Genomic DNA, 21702 nt, shown 5'->3' with positions numbered 1-21702 from the left:
AGGGGAGGCGCAGCTTTGTGCACTTGTAGCTACGCTAACGTGTGTGTCAGGGCGCAAGGGTGCGCGAGGGACCCTTGAGGTGCCAGTTTCCACCGGGACCACACAGATGAGCGTTCACACCCTCCGCTGGATATGCAAACATCATGTGTGCGCGGCTAAAAGAGGAACACATACAGTTGCATTTGACCAACTCAGACCACACTTTGCAAACAAACACCCTCTGCTGGGGTTCTGATAAAAAATCCTTTCATCTACCCCACGTGGGGGCCTCCTACGAGCTCCCACAAGCTCTCAGGCGCTTGCTAGTGCACGTTAGCAAGGGTCATTCTGGACAGTGGCTATATTTAAAATTATGCAAGACACATGGGCAGAGCCGGATCCTGCCAAAGTAAAGAAAAGAACAAACAATATGCAAAAACAGGACACACAACAAAGTTTACCGTGTTCACGGGAAACAGAAACCTGTTTCGGAAACTCTAGATTGGTTCTTTTTTTCTGTGCACGAGAAGGCATCAGAAAACGCACACACTTGACACACTTGAGTGATTCAAAAATGTGTGCGTTTTCTGAGAACTGTGTTTGATGGCTGCACTTATAAATAACAACTGCTTCGGGCTTGAACAGACTTAATATGGAAATTTAAATCTATTTTCTAGAATTCTTATGGTGGTTAAAATTAAGGGGCCAATCACAATCTAAGTGTGCATGTTTATTTAATATTGCTACACCTGGAGGTTTTCTTTGTATATGCGCATGTTTTCCTCTTATTAAGCATCTTAATTGACCGGATAAATGAAGTCTAGGGGCTCACAATGACTCAAGGCAGCCATCTTGAAATGTTTCTCCCCATTTTTCTCCCGATTGCCTGACAGTCGTGGGACCTGGAGCAGCCCGCTGGGTTGTCCGTTTATAGATTTGCAAGGTGGAGCGTTTTTAAAAGCCAAGCGGGACCCGAGAGGGCTGCAGCTGGATGATATGGTTCTGAAGAAGTTCTGTAGGAGCCCTTCAGAACCCCCCTCCCCACCCCCGCCATGACGTGACCCGCCTTTTTAATGGGCGGGGTTGAATGGTTCGATGGGAGAGGCTGGGACCCGAAATACTACATCCATTCTGAACATTCTGTCATTTCTCAGATTGTAGAACACTAAGAACCTACGAGATTTATTCCTTTCCATATTTATATATATTTTTTGGTACATTTCTGGAACGATGGCGAAAGGAGAAGGAGGCGAACAATATTCCAACGCCAGCTTGTTAAACAAGGAGCACAGCTCGGACGACCTCAAGCTCGCCAACAAGGTGGGTTTATTTATCCGTTTACGGACGATATTGTGTGATTAAGGTGATGGTTGTACGATTAAGGGGGGAACGGAGGGTTTGTCGGGCGGGAGAGGCGTGAATGAATGGAGCGCACCGCCCGGTAACACTGGGCGCGTTTCCCATCCAAACCAGTGAAAATACGACTCCCTTGTGAGCCGGGCAGGTGTGAAATGAATGAAACTGCCGGTCGAATTTGATAATCTCGAACATATAGCGTTAGTTTCGCCGGGAAACGCTGGTTCCTGCCCCACTTCCTTCCCCCCACATGCGGCTCATTTGAAATCAAGAATTTAATTAAGGATCTAACCGGCATGTCCATATATGTGTTCTTTAAATCGCCTATCTGCTCAATGTGATGCTGACCTGACTTTTTTGTGGTCTTCCCCTCAGCCCCGTTGAGCTAAAATTACACCCTTAAAAAGCTAACTGGTCGTTTTAGACGCATCCATTTATAAAATATGATGATGTTCGGTTTGGCTCGCTCCTCTGTTTCCACTTGTACACCTGGGGCTATCATTCACGTAAAAGGGCCTCCGATTCATTTGATATCGGGTTATTCAAAATGAAGTTTTATCACTTAAATCTAATTATTGAGTCTTGCAGTGCTGCATGCACGAGCTACTCGAGGCTTCCACACCCTGGTAATACTCCACAGTTAAATGAGAGATCATTGAAATGTCTTGTCTTACTGTCAGAATTATAATGTGATTGTTTTGTGCATTTATAAGTATATATCTTTTGGAGTAAGTCCACGTAGGTCTCTCGTAACTGTTGCGGTATTTCCGTAGATGTCGTATTTCCGATGACTGACGTGTCCTACAGAGGAAGGAAGGAACGTAATTTCCGACAATCTAATCAATCGCCACTATTTTAACATTTGTCCCGTTCACTTTCTACGCCACTGGAATAAAAATGTTTGTAATATGTGTTTGGTGGTATCTTATCAATACCCGCACTAAGGAAGTAGCTCTTTAGATAGTAAAGTAACAGCACCTAATGTTAGACTGGTGAATACAGTTAAACACCTCGAAAGGGAATTAACGGCCACAACTCAACACCTCGGGTACAGATGGACTTACGATGAGTACAGTAGTTATTAAAGGAGCTTGCTGTGTGTGATGAGGAAATATGCTTGGAATCACGTGGAAAGGTGATCCAGGTGTCAGAGAATACCTTTGTGTGTTTTTTTACTCCAGATCTTGGGAAAACCTGAGTGCCTGCTCCATTGTTTTAGTTCATGTGTCCCATGATGAGGTGTTGTCAAAGATGTGTAGGACCGGCTGGCCTTTGTGCGTCCCGATGATGTTGGGTTTCAGCACATGAGCCTTTTGTCACCTAAACAAAGATGAAGTTGGTGTATCAACAGACTGGGAGCAGGTTTGCTCTGCCGATCCGAGATGAGGATCTTATTGGTCTTTCATCACCACAGTGCCCCTGAAATTCGGGTCATTATCATCAAGCCACTCATGCTATTTTGGTCACCTTTTGTTTGCTGATCTGTTGATTGAAAGTTGGAAAATATTGCGCATCAGCGGATGGGTTAAACTGGCAGCATTGATGTGGATTTTACCTTGTTGCCAAGGTTCTGTCGCCCTGTGTGTGTGACACAGCAAATAATTGCATCTTTTTAAGGAGAAGAAATGAGGACTTGTTAAAAACGAATGGCTTCTTCATCCCCTCCCTTCCTTACGGCTGCCAAATTCAGTCTCAGGGACCCAAAACTCCCGAAGAATTTGAGCCACATTCCTCGCGATGCAGTAAAATGAAGACGTTAAGATGATGAAAATTCGACAAGTTGCAGCAGAAAACATCCGGTTTATGCATCAAACACGACGCAGGCAATAGTCTTTGCATAATTATCCCTGCTTCAATACAGCTGCATCTGCTTAACTTTACAAATTGTTTTTGTTTCCATTTTCCACAGCATGAACGGAGGAACAGGTTGTCGATCTGCAGCAAGCTGTGCTACGCCGTCGGCGGGGCGCCCTATCAGATTACGGGAAGTGCTTTGGGGTTTTTTCTGCAGATTTACCTGCTGGACATAGCTCAGGTGAGTTGTTGGCCATCATTTCACACCTCCCCAGATGATCAGACCTATCAGACCTATATTTACTCATCAGACCTATATATAGTCACCCTGGCACCTTAAAAGAACACCATAACTGGGAGCTGAGAATTTTCCAACTTGTAAACGATCCCTGCTTCATCCTTAAATCACTGCTGCCAAGCTGAGGCACACGGGAAAGTTTTGCCACCATAATCACTTGTGACAAAGGGGGCAATGAGTTGCAAAAACTTTGTGTTATTTCCATTATTGGCGCCCTGCTGGGATTGTATTGTATTAGAAGCCTTTCACTGTCTTGGAGGAAAAAATATTGGGGAGGGGGTTTAGTGTCGGCACAGTAAGGCGGGGGGCTCACTTTAATTGGCTCTGACACTAATTCCACAGTCAAGGCCAGGATAGTGTGTAAGTCACCGGCTTCCCAGGGTTTTAGCTTTGTCCGGCTACCAAGAACAGCGAGTTAGGCTTGTTGGCTGACAGGAGGGCGTGAATTGTACAGTCAGTCAGGAGAGCGGCTGTCAGGCTGGTTTCAAGTGCACAGCGTTGGCTGGTTAGCATTTACACTGACCTGCCAAGTATTTGATTGGATTTGTATTGGCCTTTTACCTAATGACTTTAAAACAAGCATATGACATAATGCAAGACTCTCATCATTTAAAAACTATTGCTATGGATAATGTACAGTTTCTCTGCTTCCTCATGCCGCCTGACTAATGGCACCGTTCTTTGCTCTGTCTTTACCAGATCGATGCCTTCTACGCGTCCATCATCCTTTTCGTAGGCCGAGCTTGGGATGGCATCACAGACCCCACGGTGGGCTTTTTGGTCTCCCGGAGCCCTTGGACACGTTTCGGGCGCATGCTGCCCTGGTAGGTTTCATAAATCTAATACAGCTGTGTTCTGTCTTTTTAGATCTGTCTACATTTGTATTTCTAGCCTCATGCTTCAGCTGTAAAAATTCCAGTTTCACTTCATTACGGAAGCTCTCCTCACGTCACCGTATGGAATTGTATTGTGGTTTACGTTAACCCACAGTGAAGCACAGCTGCAAGAGATGGAAGTTTTCCAACCATGCACTATACATGTGTTGCTGTTAGTGGGTGGGGCTTGTGGAGGGGCTCTCTTGTTTAATACCTCCTTTTCAGAGGGGTAAATATGAAGCAACTCCATATGTGCATGACACTGCTCTATAAAATAATCAACAAAGCTTTGATACAGTCCACTACAGCCATGAAGCTGATGAGATGCACTTTTAGTAGCAGGTTTTTACAAGTTCCAAAGAACAGTTTTGAAGAGGTTTTATTATGAAAGGCAAAATCTTACTGAAATCTCCGATGTTTACATGATTGCCCATGCATGACAGCCCGTGTTATGGTCTTATCCCCTCCTCCATTTTGTGTGAGCGTCATGCTCCACAGGCTTTATCATATGACCCTTATTGTACGTTAAACTCTGTGTTAAATAGCAGCCAGATGCACGTTTTAATACTAGTCCAACGCAACTTTGATATACCGCTACATCTTCTAATCCAGTGTAATTTCCTTAGCGCGTAGATTCTCCTTTATCGGGATGCTAATATAAAGGAGGTCACAGCAGCTGAAGAGGGGTGTGGACCGGTAGGGGTGTGGGAGAAGAAAAGGCAGAGGAATGATTGGCATTTTTGCTGAATTAAGGTTTGGTCTGTTGTAATATATGTAAGGAAACAAGCATGGTTTCCTCAGGCCACGGTATTAGCGGCAGTGTATAACCGCCACTCCTCCCTGTGCAGCACGGAGGGGGGAGGGGAGGAAGAGTCACTCACACCTCTCATTGGTCCGTGCACAACACACCACATACTCTAGCCAATCACGTCGCGGATGGAGGTTACTTCTACTTTAAAGGAGGTTACTTCAGGTCAACTTGTGGAGAGAGTTTTGAGCCGCTGCTTTAGGAGCAGGAGTCACAAGTGCCTGAAAGCAGGTTTATAATGTGCTTCAAACATGTAACACGAAGTTCTTTGTCAGCTCTTGGATAAATAGGGTTACTAGATCCACAATTTCTAGGTTGTAGTTCACCTATATTTTGCGGGGAAGTCTTTGAAATAATGGTTTCTGCAGGGGCTTCCCCTTTCATAAAGAGCTTTTCCCAGATGAAAGACTCGCTTGTCATATTCCACGTTCAGTAAGTGAGATAAAATCAGCACTCCTTCGTCAGCGCTGCTATTTCTGAACACGTAGAAAGACTGTGTTAAAGTCATGAGGGTCAGCTGGTCAGCTGCTCACATGGCCGACGATGTCGCAGCAGAACAACAACTGAGAATTCTTAACCGAGGAGGAGGAAAAATAGAGCAAAGCCTTTCTAAAGATGCTATAGTTTAGTGTGAACACATCTGCTCATAAAATTCCTGACTGTCATTGCCAAAAAACTCAAAGCATGATTGACCAGAAATTCCACCAAGTGTGGAAAAGTTTTATCTCTGACCCTGGTATGTGACTGGGTGTCAGTAGATAAAGTATTTCCATTTAGCATCGCACCATTCTGGTGATGCATTCGCATCATATCCTGTTCATACATGAGTCACCTCATTACAATGTGTGTTTTGTTCTTCCAAAGGCATATGATTGTTGGCCACAAAATACACATGTCTATCATTTACAAATCTGAAATGGGATTTTCTTCTTGACATAACCATTCTAATTGCACGCCTTCATTAAGTGAAAGTAAACTGAGCTGTTTCGGAGGTATCATTACGCTTGCGCTGCAGCACACCTACGCTGTTATCTTTAAGAATACAGACACACAAGATAGCACATATGGCTCCTCGCCATATCACAACCGTTAGTCTCGCTTTCAGGCACTCATGATGTTTGTTCCTCTCTCCTGTCCACGTGAAGGATCGTGCTCTCAACCCCTCTGGCAGTGATTTGCTATTTCCTCATATTCTACGTTCCCCCGTTTGAAGATGGGAAAGTGGCTTGGTACCTCTTCTTCTACTGTGCCTTCCAGACCCTTCAGACGGTAAGTGTCCATCCTCTTGATCCAGGAACTGACTTTTTTCTTTCATTGTCATTCTAAATATTCGGATCTCCACACCCTGATGTTATATCTTAATACTACTATGACTTGATTGGCTAAGAAGCTACTGTCAGGGGGTTTACTGCACATTGGCTGGATGAATTTCCCAACAGAATCATTAGTAATGTCAGTAAACTATATATATTGTAAAATCCACCCACCCGCACCCACCGGTGCACTTTGGAATCATTACGTGCACCCATTTCTGGCATTTACACCTTAAAATGAAAGAGAACCTGAATTTGTCTTTTGAGCCTCTGAGTGTTGACAGTGTCTCGTCTCTGACATTTTCCTGAATTTCGACCTTTCAGTGCTTCCACGTGCCGTACTCTGCCCTGACAATGTTCATCAGCTCGGAGCAGGCGGAGAGAGACTCGGCCACAGCGTACAGTGAGTATCGCTGCTCGCGTGTCAAACGTGAATATCCTGTCCGGTCTTGTCCCATATGGCTAAACTTCCTTCCGCGCTTCCTTCTCTTCAGGGATGACGGTTGAGGTTCTGGGCGCTGTGCTCGGTACAGCCATCCAGGGGCAGATCGTCGGCATGGCCAACGCTCCCTGCATACCAGGGCCCGGTGACCCTGTCCTAAACGCGACCAACTTGTCCGTGGTTGATGGCCACAATGACTCCCTGTTAGCGCTCCCCATCCATAACACGGTAAACAGATGCTCCTCAGTCAGTGTTTGACAGTCTATGCAAATATCAAGTTTACTGTGTGTTTAACATGCAGGTTTGTTGTTTCCTTACAGAAAACAGCTTACATGATCGCTTCAGGTGTCATCTGCTTAATCTATATCCTCTGTGCTATTGTCCTCTTCTTCGGAGTGAGGGAGCAAAAAGGTAAAGGCACAAGAATTGTTGGTTTACAAAAAATAAAATAAAATAAAAAAGATATCCAAGCGATGTTTTTCTCCACATCTTTGTTTACCTTTGCATTCTTTCTCCGTCCAGAGTTCTGCCGTGTCGGATCCGAGCCCATATCTTTCTTCCAGGGCATTAAGCTTGTGATGGGGCATGGACCGTATGTGAAACTGGTCATAGGCTTTCTCTTTACCTCTTTAGGGTTCATGGTACGTATAGACACCGATTTATGTGCTGATTATTGTTTGTAGTGTCAGAAGCTAACATTTCTTCATTTCGGTCAGTTGTATGATGTGCCTTGTTGATTTTGTGCTCCTTCATAGTCATACTTGACGCCTGTGAGCCTGGCTCGGGGTGCACCGTTGTGTTTGCTAAGTCATTAAGAAAACCAACTTTGACTTGAGTGTCTTTGCTTTATCCGTAGCTCCTGGAGGGAAACTTCGCCCTGTTCTGTACCTACACTCTGGGCTTCAGGAATGACTTCCAAAACATCCTGCTGGTCATCATGGTGAGTACAGATGCTGGATGGCAGTTTCCTTAGCAACGGCCACATTTTGACTGACTTTCCAAAAACCTGAGTGCCCAGTTTAGTTGGAATAAATTAAGCGTTCAGCCGGAGACAAAAGCCGTGAATTGTCTTGACATACAAAGCTGCTGTGTGTTCTGCTGGCATCTCCTGATGCGGCGCTGCTCCGCCTGAATGCCATCCCCTTCCCACAGACAGTAAAAGACATCATTTATGATGCGATTTCTCTTTGGAATTAACAAGCCCCTTGTATCAAAGAAGCAGCCTTACATCCTGAGGAGCATTAAGGCAAATTAATCCATAAATGGGCTCTCTGTCACACGCACCGAACAACTGTAAATGGTGAGAAAGTACAGGTTGGAGAGTTTAAAAAGATTACACGCTTAGATCCTTTGCTTTATGGGAAGGATTATAAAGTCAAGGCAGTGACCCTTTTGTCAAAGTACTTTAATTCAGCGAAATTACTTTTTTCAGGACTTCAGTAAAGCTTTCTCAGAAACGGCTTCAAGCGCCCAAGCAGCAGCCTTGAACGCTGTTAATCATTATCATTGATTTGATAAACTGTCAAAACAATCACAAAATAGATAAGTTAAACAGGTGGGACAACATATAGCAGGACATTATTTTAATGAATGTGAGGGTTTGTCGGTAACAACCTTTTTATTAGTTTTACCTCTTAGCCCGGCTTTCAACGCTCTCGTGTGAAAAACCATGCTGGCCACAGCTCCGTGTTATCTTTCTCTTAGGAAAACATGTTTGGAGGGGACCCCTGCAGATGTTTGCATCACACAGAGCTTAAATTTGTTTTGGGAAGAAGTGAGACAAGCATATTGTCTTTCTCCTCCTGCACTATTTTGTTTGGATGAATCGAAGGGTCAAATACACAATCTTCTGCATCACCACACAAGTATGACGGCCCGGAAGTATTCCGGGAATGCGTCACGTGTGATTAACATTAGATAATATCATAGAAGTAATCAGCTATATCTAACAGCTACTTCTCGATTGAAAGTGCTTTCACTTAAACTGAAAGATTTTGACTTAATCCACACATTAAATTCAAATGCTGTTTTAAAAAAAAAAAGGTTTTAGGATGGTTTGTCTGCTATACTGCAGCCCATCAGCAGGGGGTGTTAATTGAACATTAATAGAAGAAGGTATTTAATCAGGGAAAAGGACACAAGACACGGCTTGATTTTTAAAAAGCAAACTTTTTTCCTCTCCTCAGTTCTCTGCTACTCTCACCATCCCCTTCTGGCAGTGGTTTTTGACACGTTTTGGAAAAAAGACTGCAGTTTACTGTGGCACCTTGGTAAGCCCCCCCACCCAAAACTAGATAACAATGATATTCTGCACTCTTAAGTGAATGTTTTAACTAACTGACCTGCTTCTGTGTTTCCAGGCGGCGGTTCCCTCCATGATCGTGGTGGTGGTGTTTAAGAGCAATCTGATCCTTACCTATTTTGTTTCCTTCTTTGCTGGCATGGGGGTGGCTTCAGCCTACCTGATGTCATGGTAAGACCCCCGCTGACTCCTCACTCGCCTGTCATGGCATCTGTCACCAACACTGACTCTTGCTCCTGCTCTGACTTTCAGGTCTATGCTGCCAGATGTGGTTGACGATTTCAAACTGGAGAACCCCAAATCTATCGGCCACGAAGCCATCTTCTACTCTTTCTACGTCTTCTTCTCCAAGTTCTCCTCTGGCATCTCTCTGGGCATTTCCACTCTCAGTTTACAGTAAGTATTTTTGATTCATCATGTACGGAATTTACCAGTTTTCACAAACTGAATGAGGCCAAAAATGAAGCTGTGGCAGAGCTGCTGTGGTCTGAAAACACCACATTTACAAATTAGCCGCCGCACATCAAATACCGTGATGTCCTTCTGTCCTCCTGATGTTAAATATTTAATTTTTTTAATTTTATCATTAGCCCTAGTTGGTTTACAGATGAGATGCACTGAGTAATCAAGGTGTAAACATTAAAGTGCACAATCTGTTATCTTTCAAGGGTTTACTGCACACATAACCGGTTAACATTATTTAACTTTTGCAAATAATTGCTAAAAGACATGGGAATAGATGGCTCCTCTTCGATGCTGCTTCACCATCAGGATGATTATGCTGTTTGCTGCCGTAGGTTTAGACCTTATCCCGAAACACACGCACAGCAAATGCAGAGGTCAGGATGCAGCAGATGTGCACCGGGGTATCGATTGGCTTTGGGAATCCGGACAATAATTCCAGTTATGTTCATCCTTCAGACGGGGAAATTATTTAAAGTACAGTGTAAATCGGGCTAAGCTAAATCTCTGAAATCCCACATCAAAGGAATTCCTTTTCTTTCACTAGATTAAGGACTGAATGCATCATGAGTTTTGGACGGATCAGAGACGATGCCACTGTGCTGTTGGTGTCCATCATTAATTAATGATTTTTTTTTTTGGCTTGTTTCTTGCACTTCAGTTTCACAGGTTATATCACCAGAGGCTGCTCTCAGCCAGAGGCGGTCAATATAACCCTGAGAGTCCTGGTTTCCTTCGCTCCCATCTCTCTCATGATCATCGGTTTGGTCGTATTATACTTCTACCCGATCGACGAGAAGAGGCGGCAGCGCAACCGCGAGCGTCTGAGGGAACAGTGGTAAGGCTGCACATCAGCTCGCCGGCTCTGCTTCCTGCGCCTCGCCAGCGCTCCTACTGAAGCTCTCTCTTTCTCTTCCTTAGGGAAATGGAGGATTCAGAAACGGACTCGGCAGAACTTGCTGCCATGATCTAGCACGATTTAAAGAGCCGCGCACTACTGGGGCAACCCAATGGTATTTTGCACAGGGCGGGACCAACGGATACGGGCCTGTCAGACCATACAGACACTGTCTTGTCCAATCAACCGCTGCTGCTTTTCCATGTAACAAAACAAAACAAAACAAAAAAACAAACAAAAACCAAACAAACAACAAAAAAAACTTTCAGCATTTCCTACATGAGATTCACTTTTTTTGTTCGGCCCGAGCTCAAAAGCCTTACAATTTTCAGCGATACAACTTTTGAGTCCTTTTTTTTTTTTTCTCCATCCGTCAACTAGTTGAGTGACATCCAGTTGTGATGAAATTGTGCAATGTGGAACATGACGGGGGCCTTCACTGCTGCCGTCACCGGTGCTACTCGCTGGAGCTGAACCGTTTCATGCCATTACAATATTTGAGCACTACAAATGACTCCTGAGATGTGAACACCCGCACAAGCGGCGAGATTGCCTTAATTTCAACCCCCTTTTTATTGGGGGGGGCTGTCAAACCTGCTGGATGAAAACACTTAATTTTCACTCTTGGTGTTTTAGAAACACATCTAATGTGTGTTTTTGACCTCGCACTCTGTCTTTGTTGTTTACGTCAGCCAGTTCAGTGCATCTTCTGACTCATTATCACATCGCCAGCTTTTTTGTTTATTTTATTTTTGGGTTTTTTTGGGGGCCTTTTGTGGAAGCTGACGTGATGTTAGAAGTTATGGCACAGTAACCACACTACAACAATCCAGCCAGGTTTTCTGTCCTACCAACTAGACATTGCCATTCAACTGGGATCCTAACCTGGCTGGATTATGGGCCTCAGAGTACTAGGTTGATGACCCCCTGCTCCTGGAAGTCCACCATTGGTACTGAAACCACTATAAGCACTTGACTGGCGTTAATGGCTACAATGTTTAGTCCAGTATTTACACTGATTTCATTTGTAGAAGAGCTGCTGAAAACAGGAAATGCTGATTTGCCCTCTTTCATTTTCCTAACTAATTCTTTAAATATTTATTAGTTTTTTTTTTTAATTTTACCTTTTCCAAGTCCATGTATTAGTGAACAGTCATGCATTATTCAACTCTGATTAAGACCTGAAGGTTGCAACTGAAATAAGATGCTTGAACGTAGGTGAGATGTTTTCACACCTTTTTTAATGCATGTTAAATCGCTGCCGTCGTTGCTTCTTTGCATTCAAAAAGGGAAGCGCACTAGTGCGAGGGGGAAAGATATCGAAGTATTTATAGATATTCTCATCTGTTTCTTTTTGATTGTTGGGATTTTTTTGTGTCTTTATTTAAAGAACCAGTATGCTGTGTAACCATTGGTTGACATATTTCATATCCATTGATATGGAAATGTGTACATAATGTCATATGTTATACATACCGGTATACGTGTTGTGCGCTTTCTGACAACTGGGTTGCCATTGTAAAAATGTCCATTTCACCTGACTGTTTATCTGTTTGAATGCATTGTTGTGTACATAAGAGTACATCCTGTAAATCTGTTATTTCATGAATGCCTTGTCTCGTATTGTTCTGTGAATTTTGCCCAAGACTCTTGAGGCTGTAGCCAAATGTTGGAGCTTTAATGATCCCACAGGGACACACAGAAGCCTTCTGTACATGCCTCCTATGTATATATTGTATGTAATCCTGTAAATATCTTGGTCTACTCTGTACTTTAGTTATTTAAGACAAATGTTGGGGATTTAAAAAAAAAAACCGTTAATAAATACTAATTGATAAGTGAACTGTGAACAACCTGTCAGTGTTTCTTAATAAAAGAAAATACAAACTGATCTATAATCACATTTTAAAAACATTTTTTAATGTGTCAACTATCTGAAGAGAAGCTTTCTTCTCATACCAAATTATCTGGTAGAGCCACATTTAGAAGTTATATTTATAATGCCCCGGACTACCTTTATGGAAGAATGGCTGCAGTAGCTTTTGCAGCGTTACCGCTCACGCACACTTGGTTCATGTCCACCCATGTTGTTGTGTAATGCTTCCATCTAGTGTCAGACTTTGGTCACAAATATCTGGAAATTGTGAGACAAACTACTATAACACGTCCCAACTTTTTCAAATGCATTTAAAAACACGCTCTTGGGTTAATTAATAAAGCTATTAGTCGAGGCATAGAATTCTTCATGTCTTTATTTGTGAAAGTCACAAGCAAATGTTTGCGTTTATGGACTTTGGTTTTAAAGGAGTACGCCGGAGTACATGTCATTGATACATTTAATCCAATCTAAAAAAATAAATAATCACACATGGAATTATATCGGCTATTAATTATTTACAATTCTATTGATGTCAAGTCTCTTGAACATTTATTTTGGTGGTGGAATTGTCAGGGAATTAATTGCGGAAGTCGGGCCTTTTATTTTTTAAGGATACAGAATCCGGATGTGTTTGTGGTTTTCTTACTGAATTTTGTAAGCCACCCTCAGAACGAAGAGACTACCTTTAATTTCCATTTTTTCCACCCTCAACCCGTTTTATGTACATAACCATAAGAAGAAACTGCAGCCGGACCTCGTAATGAATTCTTAGCCATATATTCAATGGACTTCTGAGATGTTTAATTGTCCGTGCTAATTCCGTTAGCACAACATGGCTGCCAACCCTCCAGGTACTGGCGTTCAAAACAAGACCCGGGTAGCCATTCTGGCGGAGCTAGACAAAGAGAAAAGGCGATTAATGCAGAACCAGTCCATGAATAGCCCCGGAGCAAACATCCCTCTGTCCTCCAGACCCAGTTTGAAGGAGGTGAGGGACAGCGCGGAGCAGCAGCACATCGCCGCCCAGCAGAAGGCCGCTCTGCAGCACGCCCACGTCCACTCCTCCGGCTTCTTCATCACTCAGGACTCCTCGTTTGGGAACCTCATCCTCCCGGTGCTCCCACGGCTAGACCCTGACTTTTAACACCATCACTTACTTCTGGATGGACCTTGCACATTTCCAATTAAAGACTTTAAACTGGTTCTACAGATAAAAGCAGCAAAAAAAAAAAAAGCCAATGTACATTTGTCTGAATTCTGTGTGTTTTGAATGGAACTTGAGACTCGCTAAATGTTTTCAGATGATTTTTCTGTGCTATCTTCCTCGATGCATATTACGTACATGTTTGTATATGAAGGTCACGACACAGCTTTAAAGCTTGTGTGGAGAATGAAATGAATGTGTTTCCTGTAGTCAAATTATATTTTGAACTGATTTCGATACCACTGTGGGCAGCAGTTTGATTTCTATCATCACGAAAAACAGGATTATCAATAATATATAAATGGGAAGAAAACTATTAAATATGCCAACCCCCGATATCCACAGACAAAAATGATGCCTTCATAATTAAGAATGTGCACCTTCTCTCCTCCAACAGTGTCTACTCAAATCAACAGTGGTCACCGATTACGTGTTAAACCTGGGTGGTGTTTTTACTTTAGAGATGATCCAGAATTTTTGATGATTCCGGCTCCTCCTGCCATAGCATGCCATTTAATTCCTTTGAGAAGACTTTGTCTTGTGTCGTGCAAAAAGTGAATCCAAAGAATCGAATATGAATCGGATTCATCTGGCCACAAGGTAGCAGTATTATACCACTGCATCGACCTGCAAAAGGATTTGGAACTCGATTGCTTTTGCCTGGACACGCCGCTCAATCGTGTGATGCTGTCTCTGATGCAACCCGGTGACAGATCCATCTAATCGGGTTTCCTCTTCATTCAAAATCGACAGAGTTTGGGGTAAGTCAGGGGATTGTACTGTGTGGATTTAGAACAAACTGCGTTTGCTGCTGCTGTATTTTTAGCAGTTTAAACGCATTATTTGAAATGATAAACGTCACGCGAGAGAGGTAAAATTCGCTGCACATGGTTTTGTCGCTAGCTTGCTAAATACACGTAACCGTTCTGTTCAAGATCCGCTCGGTTCCCTTTCGCTTTCTGTTAGTGCTTTATCTTAAAATCTACCGAATCACATTTTTCAAATAGAATTAAAAAAAATACCCAACTCAATGGCGAAGACAGCCAACAAGTGCAACTTTAGTGGTACATGACGAGGCTACTGGTGGCAATATAGGTTGACCCTAACGCTGACTCCAATTGTTGTTTTTAGTGTCTATCATGGAAGGACAACTAAGTCCGGATCAGAAGTTCCACCTCATTACCAGGAACCTTCAGGTCGGTCAGACAGACAGACAGACAGACAGTAGTTATCCATACAACTATTTACCAGCATTCATTCACATGATGACTCTTAAAGGAGGTCCTTGGAGAGGAGAAGCTGAAGCAGATCCTGCAGGAGAGAGAGCTGAGGCTGTACTGGGGCACAGCGACCACCGGCAAACCTCACGTAGCGTACTTTGTCCCAATGTCCAAGATAGCAGACTTCCTCAAGGCTGGATGTGAAGTGGGTAGATCCTCGGGAGCATCACCCTTTGTTCTCCGTCTTTCCCTGCTCGTATGTATTTCTTTTTTTCTCTTTTAGGTCACTATTTTGTTTGCAGACCTGCATGCTTACCTAGACAACATGAAGGCCCCCTGGGAGCTGTTGGAGCTCAGGGTGAAGTACTATGAGCAAATCATCAAAGCGATGTTGGAGAGCATCGGTGTGCCACTGGAGAAGCTGAAGTTTGTCAAAGGAACAGATTTCCAGCTCAGCAGGTTTGTTTCACTGACCCTTCAGCATTCACACTGTTATTAATCCTTCTCATGTTTGCATTAATACGTAATGTTTGTGTTGGACTTCTCCAGACAGTACACTTTAGATGTGTACCGACTGTCCTCCGTGTGACAGAACACGATGCCAAGAAGGCTGGGGCTGAGGTTGTCAAGCAAGTGGAGCATCCTCTGTTGAGTGGTCTGCTCTACCCTGGCCTGCAGGTAGAAGCTCGTTCCAGCTCGCCTCAGTGGCACCTGCACCCTTTTTAAATTTATTGTTTTATTACCTTTTTATTGTATTTGCTTTGTTACCAGGCTCTGGATGAGGAATACCTCAAGGTGGACGCCCAGTTTGGAGGAGTTGACCAGAGAAAGATTTTCACTCTGGCAGAAAAAGTAAAATCCTTTTTTAATCTTTGATTTCTGTCAGACGGTATTTTGATCAATAATTGACATTAAAATAGAATTCTTATTATCAAGGTCTCATTGCTATGTATATATATTTAGCATTATTCTGTTAAGGGTGTGAACGTTAAACGCCAACGGTCTCTATTTCTCAACAGTACCTTCCATCTCTTGGCTACGACAAACGGGCCCACTTGATGAACCCGATGGTTCCCGGGTTGACGGGGGCCAAAATGAGCTCCTCAGAGGAAGTACGTCACAGGACGAGTCACGCCTCGCATTTCATAATCAGCTTCTCTCCGAATAATTCTGTTTAGTTACAGTGTTTTCTCTCTTTCTTTGGCTTCAGGAGTCAAAGATTGATTTGCTGGACTCCAAAGAAGATGTGAAGAAGAAGCTGAAGAAGGCTTTCTGCGAGCCAGGCAACATCCAGAACAATGGCGTCCTCTCTTTTGTCAAATACGTCCTCTTCCCTCTTTGTGGAGGTTGGTAGCTTCACTCACTCTAGACTTTTTAAAGCAGAATTTACCCGTCCATTAATTGGGCACGTTTGCGTCTTTAGAGTTTCGCATTAAAAGAGATCCCAAATGGGGCGGCGACAAAACTTACACTGAGTTTGAAGAAGTGGAGAAGGACTTTGCCGATGAGGTAGAGGAGCGCTACGCTCGCTTGCTGGGACACTCCCAAATGAATGCCTGACTGTCACTAACGTTCGGCTTTATCAGACCGTCCACCCAGGAGACCTGAAGGCCTCAGTGGAGACAGCATTAAACCTGCTGCTGGACCCAATCAGGAAGAAGTTTGAGTCTCCTGAGCTCCGTAAACTCACAAACTCTGCCTACCCTTCAAAAACGAGTGAGTTCACGCGTCTTCCACCGTTGTGGTCTCAGACACAGAGGGGATGATGCGTGCTGTTGTGTTTATCTGATCAGAAGCAGCAGTAAAGGGGGCCAAGGGAGGCGGAGGAGCAGAGGATGATGAGCTGGTTCCCCCAGACTGGACATCAGGGTGGGAAAGATCATCAGCGTGGAGAAGGTGGGATATTATTATTGGATGTAAGTTAACGACACAGCTTTAAAGCTTGTGTGGAGAATGAAATGAATATGTTTCCTGTAGTCAAATTATATTTTGAACTGATTTCGATACCACTGTGGGCAGCAGTTTGATTTCTATCATCACGAAAAACAGGATTATCAATAATATATAAATGGGAAGAAAACTATTAAATATGCCAACCCCCGATATCCACAGACAAAAATGATGCCTTCATAATTAAGAATGTGCACCTTCTCTCCAACAGTGGTCACCGATTACTTAGCAGGCCACGGGCGTGTTAAACCTGGGTGGTGTTTTTACTTTAGAGATGATCCAGAATTTTTGATGATTCTGGCTCCTCCTGCCATAGCATGCCATTTAATTCCTTTGAGAAGACGTATGACTTTGTCTTGTGTCGTGCAAAAAGTGAATCCAAAGAATTGAATATGAATCGGATTCATCTGGCCACAAGGTAGCAGTATTATACCACTGCATCGACCTGCAAAAGGATTTGGAACTCGATTGCTTTTGCCTGGACACGCCGCTCAATCGTGTGATGCTGTCTCTGATGCAACCCGGTGACAGATCCATCTAATCGGGTTTCCTCTTCATTCAAAATCGACAGAGTTTGGGGTAAGTCAGGGGATTGTACTGTGTGGATTTAGAACAAACTGCGTTTGCTGCTGCTGTATTTTTAGCAGTTTAAACGCATTATTTGAAATGATAAACGTCACGCGAGAGAGGTAAAATTCGCTGCACATGGTTTTGTCGCTAGCTTGCTAAATACACGTAACCGTTCTGTTCAAGATCCGCTCGGTTCCCTTTCGCTTTCTGTTAGTGCTTTATCTTAAAATCTGCCGAATCACATTTTTCAAATAGAATTAAAAAAAATACCCAACTCAATGGCGAAGACAGCCAACAAGTGCAACTTTAGTGGTACATGACGAGGCTACTGGTGGCAATATAGGTTGACCCTAACGCTGACTCCAATTGTTGTTTTTAGTGTCTATCATGGAAGGACAACTAACCCCGGATCAGAAGTTCCACCTCATTACCAGGAACCTCCAGGTCGGTCAGACAGACAGACAGTAGTTATCCATACAACTATTTACCAGCATTCATTCACATGATGACTCTTAAAGGAGGTCCTTGGAGAGGAGAAGCTGAAGCAGATCCTGCAGGAGAGAGAGCTGAGGCTGTACTGGGGCACAGCGACCACCGGCAAACCTCACGTAGCGTACTTTGTCCCAATGTCCAAGATAGCAGACTTCCTCAAGGCTGGATGTGAAGTGGGTAGATCCTCGGGAGCATCACCCTTTGTTCTCCGTCTTTCCCTGCTCGTATGTATTTCTTTTTTTCTCTTTTAGGTCACTATTTTGTTTGCAGACCTGCATGCTTACCTAGACAACATGAAGGCCCCCTGGGAGCTGTTGGAGCTCAGGGTGAAGTACTATGAGCAAATCATCAAAGCGATGTTGGAGAGCATCGGTGTGCCACTGGAGAAGCTGAAGTTTGTCAAAGGAACAGATTTCCAGCTCAGCAGGTTTGTTTCACTGACCCTTCAGCATTCACACTGTTATTAATCCTTCTCATGTTTGCATTAATACGTAATGTTTGTGTTGGACTTCTCCAGACAGTACACTTTAGATGTGTACCGACTGTCCTCCGTCGTGACAGAACACGATGCCAAGAAGGCTGGGGCTGAGGTTGTCAAGCAAGTGGAGCATCCTCTGTTGAGTGGTCTGCTCTACCCTGGCCTGCAGGTAGAAGCTCGTTCTAGCTCGCCTCAGTGGCACCTGCACCCTTTTTAAATTTATTGTTTTATTACCTTTTTATTGTATTTGCTTTGTTACCAGGCTCTGGATGAGGAATACCTCAAGGTGGACGCCCAGTTTGGAGGAGTTGACCAGAGAAAGATTTTCACTCTGGCAGAAAAAGTAAAATCCTTTTTTAATCTTTGATTTCTGTCAGACGGTATTTTGATCAATAATTGACATTAAAATAGAATTCTTATTATCAAGGTCTCATTGCTATGTATATATATTTAGCATTATTCTGTTAAGGGTGTGAACGTTAAACGCCAACGGTCTCTATTTCTCAACAGTACCTTCCATCTCTTGGCTACGACAAACGGGCCCACTTGATGAACCCGATGGTTCCCGGGTTGACGGGGGCCAAAATGAGCTCCTCAGAGGAAGTACGTCACAGGACGAGTCACGCCTCGCATTTCATAATCAGCTTCTCCGAATAATTCTGTTTAGTTACAGTGTTTTCTCTCTTTCTTTGGCTTCAGGAGTCAAAGATTGATTTGCTGGACTCCAAAGAAGATGTGAAGAAGAAGCTGAAGAAGGCTTTCTGCGAGCCAGGCAACATCCAGAACAATGGCGTCCTCTCTTTTGTCAAATACGTCCTCTTCCCTCTTTGTGGAGGTTGGTAGCTTCACTCACTCTAGACTTTTTAAAGCAGAATTTACCCGTCCATTAATTGGGCACGTTTGCGTCTTTAGAGTTTCGCATTAAAAGAGATCCCAAATGGGGCGGCGACAAAACTTACACTGAGTTTGAAGAAGTGGAGAAGGACTTTGCCGATGAGGTAGAGGAGCGCTACGCTCGCTTGCTGGGACACTCCCAAATGAATGCCTGACTGTCACTAACGTTCGGCTTTATCAGACCGTCCACCCAGGAGACCTGAAGGCCTCAGTGGAGACAGCATTAAACCTGCTGCTGGACCCAATCAGGAAGAAGTTTGAGTCTCCTGAGCTCCGTGAACTCACAAACTCTGCCTACCCTTCAAAAACGAGTGAGTTCACGCGTCTTCCACCGTTGTGGTCTCAGACACAGAGGGGATGATGCGTGCTGTTGTGTTTATCTGATCAGAAGCAGCAGTAAAGGGGGCCAAGGGAGGCGGAGGAGCAGAGGATGATGAGCTGGTTCCCTCCAGACTGGACATCAGGGTGGGAAAGATCATCAGCGTGGAGAAGGTGGGATATTATTATTGGATGTAAGTTAACTGATATAGGTCTATCATGTGAAGCTGATGATGTTTTCTGTCATTTGTCCATCGGTCCAGCATCCAGATGCTGATTCGCTGTACCTGGAGAAGATAGACGTGGGCGAGCCAGAACCGAGGACGGTAGTCAGCGGGCTGGTGGCCTACGTTTCCCAGGAGGACTTGCAGGACCGGTTGGTGTTGGTGCTGTGTAATCTGAAGCCACAGAAGATGCGAGGGATAGAGTCTCAAGCCATGCTGCTCTGTGCCTCCATGTGAGTGTTTATTCCTGCTTTGCACACAAGATTCAGTTTAGGCCAACATGGATATGATCCAAAAACTCCTGCAATTAATTTGTTTTACTAATGAGTTATTACCATTTATAATTGGAGGAATGCTGTTATAACTAAAACCATTACAGTTTATTGTTAAAATGGGAAAAACTGACGCTCAGGAAGATTGTAAAAATGTCCACTTTGCCAAAATCAGACATTTGCCTTCTTTTTAGTGAAGGGGAACCCAGGCAAGTGGAACCTCTGGACCCTCCAGTGGGTTCCGCACCTGGTGAACGGGTCTTTGTGGAAGGCTATGAGGCAGGCAAACCAGATGACAAACTCAACCCAAAGAAGAAGGTTTGGGAGAAACTGCAGGTGTGTATCATCACAACGCGGTCGTGCTGTATTTAATCCCAAGTGGAATAACGGTTAAATCTTATCGTTTTAGGTTGACCTGAAGGTATCAGAGGAGTTTACAGCTCAGTGGAAAGATAAAAATCTAATGACCAAACTGGGACAGATCAAAAGCAAGACACTGAAAGGAGGCAACATCTGTTAGATACACCTTCACGAGGCTGCGTTACAACAGGAACCTTTTTCATCTGCAGAACCCTGAAACCTCTGAATGCTTTTGTGCCATCTGTCTATCTTTACAAATGTATCCTGCTTTGACAAGTTCCATGTAGGACAAAATCATGCTCATTACACTTGCTTGTTCTAAATGCTCATAAATATACAGATGAATAACTGTAGTATGTAAATGGAGCTCACATCTAAGAAGGGACTTCATGTTAACACTTCATGTGGTCGTCTTCATTGAGAAGATGCCAACTTAACTGGATATTGCAGATTAATATTGTTCTGAAATTTCTTCAACGGTTGCACAGATATATTACTGTCACGCATCCTCTTGGGTATTAAATAAAAAGCTGGCATTGCTGTTGTCTCCAATACATCATGCACACGTCTGTATCCCATAGTGATGGGACGAGCGACACTGGTGCGTCAACACTGCCGAGAGCTCAGGAGTGAAACCCCGTATCGGTGCGTGTATCGCTTTAACAAAGAATCACGTGACCGATACAGGACTTGTATCGTTTGAGTGTGTCGCGTCAAAGTGTGTTTATAAGGAAACAAACTGGATCGACATGTCGCGGGTTTGTTGGATGGAGTTTTGCAGTTGCGCAATTATGGATCGTTCTAAGAAGTTTTCCCCAGTGTGGAATCATTTTGATCTTGTGACTCCAAACAAGGGAAATCTTTTTCTCCTTTGAGCATTGTTTACTGTTGTATACAATTTTTAACGGTGGCGCATTGCACTCACTTTATCAGTTTATCAAGTGAATGGCCTGTGATACATATGATAGTCAGTTAAAGAGCCTTACAGTTGCTTTATTCATTTTATAGGGTGTCTATTTTTTTAACAAGTGAATGCAATGCGCCACCTTAGTTTTTACTCTGTTCTAGTAAGAGGTTTGAATTGTTTGTAACTTTTTATGTTATTGTAGGTGAAGTGTCGGCTCTGCTCCACAGAGCTCTCTTACATCAATAAGAGCACTTCATCAATGCTGAGGCATTATAGAGCTCGGCATGGCAATGGAGAATTGGCAGATACTCGTGAGAGCACCAGAAAACACATCCACATCTGCATCAACTTGCACTTAAAACTCTCTGCTCACCATCGTCATCTGCACCGTGTGAAAGAGGATTTTC

At 43.6% G+C, this 21702-nt stretch overlaps 4 protein-coding genes across 4 annotated transcripts; all 4 read left to right on the top strand.

Annotated features, from left to right (window-relative positions):
* The first annotated feature begins 1075 nt into the window (after nucleotides 1-1075).
* mfsd2ab (MFSD2 lysolipid transporter A, lysophospholipid b) lies at nucleotides 1076-12380 on the top strand. The gene is made up of 14 exons (XM_057020089.1): nucleotides 1076-1299; nucleotides 3245-3370; nucleotides 4127-4251; nucleotides 6256-6379; nucleotides 6748-6826; nucleotides 6918-7093; nucleotides 7186-7276; nucleotides 7388-7506; nucleotides 7722-7805; nucleotides 9052-9135; nucleotides 9226-9338; nucleotides 9420-9563; nucleotides 10291-10467; nucleotides 10551-12380. The coding sequence occupies exons 1-14, from the start codon at nucleotides 1210-1212 to the stop codon at nucleotides 10600-10602; spliced, it is 1584 nt and encodes a 527-aa protein (XP_056876069.1). The 5' UTR covers nucleotides 1076-1209; the 3' UTR covers nucleotides 10603-12380.
* A 625-nt stretch (nucleotides 12381-13005) lies between these two features.
* LOC130517893 (SOSS complex subunit C-like) lies at nucleotides 13006-13847 on the top strand. Its single transcript, XM_057020090.1, has one exon. It carries the CDS (start codon nucleotides 13239-13241, stop codon nucleotides 13548-13550), a length of 312 nt encoding a protein of 103 aa, XP_056876070.1. The 5' UTR covers nucleotides 13006-13238; the 3' UTR covers nucleotides 13551-13847.
* Nucleotides 13848-14198: 351 nt separating this feature from the next.
* LOC130518706 (tyrosine--tRNA ligase, cytoplasmic-like) lies at nucleotides 14199-16750 on the top strand. The gene is given in 13 exon segments (XM_057021525.1): nucleotides 14199-14371; nucleotides 14742-14806; nucleotides 14889-15035; nucleotides 15114-15289; nucleotides 15380-15411; nucleotides 15414-15508; nucleotides 15602-15682; nucleotides 15850-15942; nucleotides 16041-16176; nucleotides 16254-16339; nucleotides 16417-16546; nucleotides 16624-16680; nucleotides 16683-16750. Coding segments are annotated over 12 exon segments (1158 nt in total). The 5' UTR covers nucleotides 14199-14371; nucleotides 14742-14749.
* Nucleotides 16751-17212: 462 nt separating this feature from the next.
* On the top strand, nucleotides 17213-20928 carry LOC130517889 (tyrosine--tRNA ligase, cytoplasmic). The gene is made up of 14 exons (XM_057020087.1): nucleotides 17213-17359; nucleotides 17730-17794; nucleotides 17869-18015; nucleotides 18094-18269; nucleotides 18360-18489; nucleotides 18583-18663; nucleotides 18831-18923; nucleotides 19020-19155; nucleotides 19233-19318; nucleotides 19396-19525; nucleotides 19603-19706; nucleotides 19796-19989; nucleotides 20223-20364; nucleotides 20438-20928. Exons 2-14 carry the CDS (start codon nucleotides 17738-17740, stop codon nucleotides 20546-20548), a joined length of 1587 nt encoding a protein of 528 aa, XP_056876067.1. The 5' UTR covers nucleotides 17213-17359; nucleotides 17730-17737; the 3' UTR covers nucleotides 20549-20928.
* The last annotated feature ends 774 nt before the right edge of the window (nucleotides 20929-21702 follow it).

The sequence above is a fragment of the Takifugu flavidus genome, chromosome 21 (genome assembly GCF_003711565.1).
Source record: "Takifugu flavidus isolate HTHZ2018 chromosome 21, ASM371156v2, whole genome shotgun sequence".
Taxonomy (NCBI): domain Eukaryota; kingdom Metazoa; phylum Chordata; class Actinopteri; order Tetraodontiformes; family Tetraodontidae; genus Takifugu; species Takifugu flavidus.
The sequence above is the reverse complement of the archived record's forward strand: the minus strand, read 5'-3'. Positions and strand labels throughout refer to the sequence as shown.